Source organism: Gekko japonicus, unplaced genomic scaffold, assembly GCF_001447785.1.
Source record: "Gekko japonicus isolate JY-2015 unplaced genomic scaffold, Gekko_japonicus_V1.1 scaffold859, whole genome shotgun sequence".
NCBI lineage: Eukaryota > Metazoa > Chordata > Lepidosauria > Squamata > Gekkonidae > Gekko > Gekko japonicus.
This window is the reverse complement of record NW_015167077.1, coordinates 218,316-222,189: the sequence shown is the minus strand read 5'-3', so window position 1 is coordinate 222,189 and position 3,874 is coordinate 218,316. Positions and strand designations below refer to the sequence as shown.

Sequence of the window (3,874 nt, the reverse complement as noted above, 5' to 3'; positions counted from 1 at the left end):
GGAAAACTTTCTGGGCTGTCACATCTCTTCTTGGGCAGCACCTGCGTTTATTTAATATGTTTCAGTAATACCAGATAACCACTATCACCATGTGCTGTAGTTTCTAGAGGTTTTTTTTAAATTGCAGTATGTAGTTTGGAGTAGGATAAACCTGTGACAACAAGATGATTCCTTGCAGGTTATGTACTGCTCTAGTGCTGGATTTTGGAAAGAATTGTGTGTGCAGAGTAATTATATTTTCAAATATCTCTTCACTATTATGAATGCTAAAAACTCACCTTTAAATATCGAAGCTTAGACTGTTAGGATTCTATTTAGGGTGCTGGCTGTCTGGAAAAAAACTTTTAGTTATGTATTCACTATCTGCAAAAATAACTTTTTAGTTAAACAAAGGTATCATTGTCTCCTGGATAGCTGAGTTATACTGACAGCAATGTTCCCTCTAAGCTGTGGAGTCTTGTGAGCAAAAATTCTACTTTGTGACCCATTGGCATTAAAGTTGTGAGCAAGTGATTTGGCTGCTGCATAAATTAGTTTGCTTGGAGCCATCCTTCCTGAGCTAAGACAAAAATGTGTGAGCTGGAGGCTAAAGAACTGTGAGCTAGCTCACACTAACTCAGCTTAGAGGGAACAGTGACTGACAGTAGTGTTAATGAGCTATCTTGTCATCCCAATCGATAAGGCCATTGTCCTGAATTCTAACAAATAATTAGCTGCTCATGGTCCCATTTGTACCATACAAGGGCTGTCATTTGTCATAGAAAATCTACTCTTGGTTACCTATTTGCAATATAACATGTATTTAGTAGATACACATTGTATGCATACTTCTCCTGGTAGTTAAAATATAAGTTTAATAGGCTGTTATCAAATTGCTACTACATGATGCACTTTTTTACTGAATAATTAACTATATGTTTTCTTGTTAAGGATGCTTTTAAGAATGGCAACATTATTCCCTTCACTGCTACATTATTTCTGGATGAAGTGGTTATAGTACTAGAAAAGAGGACTGATGACTTAAGCAACTGTTATGACCGATCACTCACTCAAGTAACAGCAACATTCTGGATGTCCGTACCGGAAAAAAGATTTTCATAATTTTTGTGAACCGGCTAACCTGTCCTTGGAAAATGAATCGTTATACAACTATGAAACAACTTGGAGATGGAACGTATGGCAGTGTGTTGATGGGGAAGAGCAACGAAACAGGGGAGCTTGTGGCCATCAAGAGGTATGTGCCGTTAAATCTTTGTGCTTTTGAATTGTGTCTTGAAAGGTAATTCTGGTGGGTCACATCTGTTTCCTCCCCCTGTTTTGTTGATCTTGGTAACGCTCAAAATATATGCAGCCAGAGTACATTGGCCCATCTTGCTTTATGGCTGGGCTGTCAGTGACTCCTTGAACTGCAGCATTAAGAGCTTCTGTGGGCCTTGTAAGTTAAGACTCTCTGGGGAGGAGTCGATTATGGACTGTATGTTGCACCACCCTGCTGTTGAAGTTTTATTTGTAATGGCATGCATCGCATTTCTAAAATTGTTATCAAGATTACAGATTTATTCATTTGTCCTGTTATTTACTGGAGCAGATTAGAGGTGCTAGGTATAGTCTGTTTATGTCTCCTTTTGTTTTTGTCTGTGCTACTTAATTGTCCGTGATTTTTATCCCAGAATGAAAAGGAAGTTCTACTCGTGGGATGAATGTATGAATTTGAGAGAAGTCAAGGTAATGATCAGAGGAAGCTAATTTTAACTTGAGCGTTTGACGTTGAGTTTGACTCATGAAAGCTTATGCCCTGGAAAATTTTGTTGGTCTTCAAGGTGCTACTGGGACCTGAATATTGTTCTACTAGAGACCAAGATGGGTACCCACCTGAAACCACATACACTCGAACCATGTAGCAGGATAACTGGCTACTTGAGCTGTAGCCCATCCTTCATTCCTTTTAAAAGAGATCTACTGAGAAGTGTCCAGGTGCACATTGACACAATTGCCAAGCAACACAATTGCACTAAAAAACTAATGTGAGTCACCTTGTATACAAATGCCACATTTTATGTCTGCAGTACAAGAGAACCCACCCACCACATGGTGAAACTGTCCAGTTCAGTGCTACGTACTGTAAGGTGTGAATTAGGTGTGGATATTCCCTCACAAGCAAAGAAGAACCTATATGTAGAAAACCAGCATGTTTTAGAAGAAGGTCAGGTAGAACATTTCTATCTGACATCTTGTTTTCTGTGTACGGAATTATCTTATAAAGAGTGGGACAAGAGCAGTGTTTCCTCTAAGCTGAGCTAGTGTGAGCTAGCTCACATTTTTTTTTAGCTTCCAGCCCACACATTTTTGTCTTGGCTCAGGAAGGATGGCTCCAGAGCAAACTAATTTATGCATTAGCCAAACAGCTCACTCACAACTTTAATGCCAGTAGCTCACAAAGTAGAATTTTTGCTCACAAAACTCCACAGTTTAGAGGGACCACTGGACGAGAGTATTCTCCCATCTGCAGTTTTGGAATGGCAGGAGCCAGGAGCAGTTTTGCTCTTTGAGAGCATTTTAGATAAAACCCGAAGAGGCAAAGGCAGACTGGCTCTATCTACCACTACTGTGATCATTGCCTGTAGAGCTATTGTGGATGTTTTAAAAATGTTTTTGTTTTCTGTTAAATTTATATCCTTCCCTTCTACAAGGTAGTTGTAGTGGCTTGAATTGTAAAAATTAGAAATAAAACACTACATCATTTTTCAACAGTAGTAGAAAGTAAACTAATTTTAACTGGAGTCTTCAGGTCTGGTGGTTTGGCTGTGGCCTTGATACCAGAAGATATACTACCTTGGAGACTCATGGACCAATTCCACAAAAGCAGTTGTTCCACCCTCGGTCTCCCATTTCCCTTGGTTGTACTTCTCAATTTCCCACTATTTGCTGTGCGGTCGCATTTTGACCCCCATCTCCCCCCGATTCTCCCCACGTCTTCTTGATCCTAAAAAATAAGGATCAAGAAGACGTGGGGGATACCCTCATCTGGTTGTTAATATTGAAGCAAAGTGGGATACGGAGGGAGTGACAGGCCACTCCGAAAGTTGGAAGTATTAGTACTTCACCACTCGGAGTTGTTACAGTACTCATTTAATAGCACAAATAGATGGATGTCTGTATTTGTATGTTTTATGGTTAAAAAGTAGCTGTGTTGGGCCCTAATTTTGATCAGGGGAAGGCGGGGTTCCGCACTTCTACCCAGATAATTTTTTTCTAGTAGAAACTTTGGCTGAGGACCTATTAGCCCTGTCTTTTTTTTTTTTTTAACTCTATTGGGGCTGCTAGTAGCTCAGGATTTCTGCCAGAATATGAATTCTGCCAGAATATGAATTCTGCCAGAATATGAGGTTAGACTGTTCCTCTGTTTGACATGCTCCACGTCCATGGCTGCTTTTCAACGTTAAAGAACTTCTGGGAAGTCATGGGTCTTCTGTCTCTGGTTGGGCTCAAGGAAAGCTAGTGACCAGAACTGATCCGAAGTTCATAATGAAGCTTATATAATAGCAGGCTGTATTATGCCTAGGTGGATACTTTTACCTGGTTTTCAGGTGGCTTTTCTCCCAAACCCTAGTAAGAGTTATGATTGCCTGCTACCCTCATTGATTGGCCCACCTTTGTTGAACTCCGAGAGATATCCAGATTGATAGAAACAAATCAGCAGGGAAATGGGGTGGTCTGCTTAATCCCTTGTTTGGACCAGGGGTCATTTCCTGCAGGAGCGCACAGGAGCGGCGCTCCGGCAGTAAAGAGCCCAGGGGGCGGGCACATACAACAAGCCCCACCCCCTGCTCCCAGCAGCCCTCAGTCAGAGCAAGAAGCAGCCAGGTAAGTTGCA

The 3,874-nt window shown here is 41.1% G+C and overlaps 1 protein-coding gene across 1 annotated transcript in view; it reads left to right on the top strand.

Annotated features, from left to right (window-relative positions):
• The first annotated feature begins 1,133 nt into the window (after positions 1-1,133).
• Positions 1,134-3,874, top strand: part of MAK (male germ cell-associated kinase) — a 32,969-nt gene continuing 30,228 nt past the window's right edge. Inside the window, exons 1-2 of the mRNA XM_015412788.1 lie at positions 1,134-1,234; positions 1,671-1,725. Of these exons, the coding sequence (XP_015268274.1) occupies positions 1,134-1,234; positions 1,671-1,725 (156 nt within the window). The remainder of the gene's footprint in view (positions 1,235-1,670; positions 1,726-3,874) is intronic.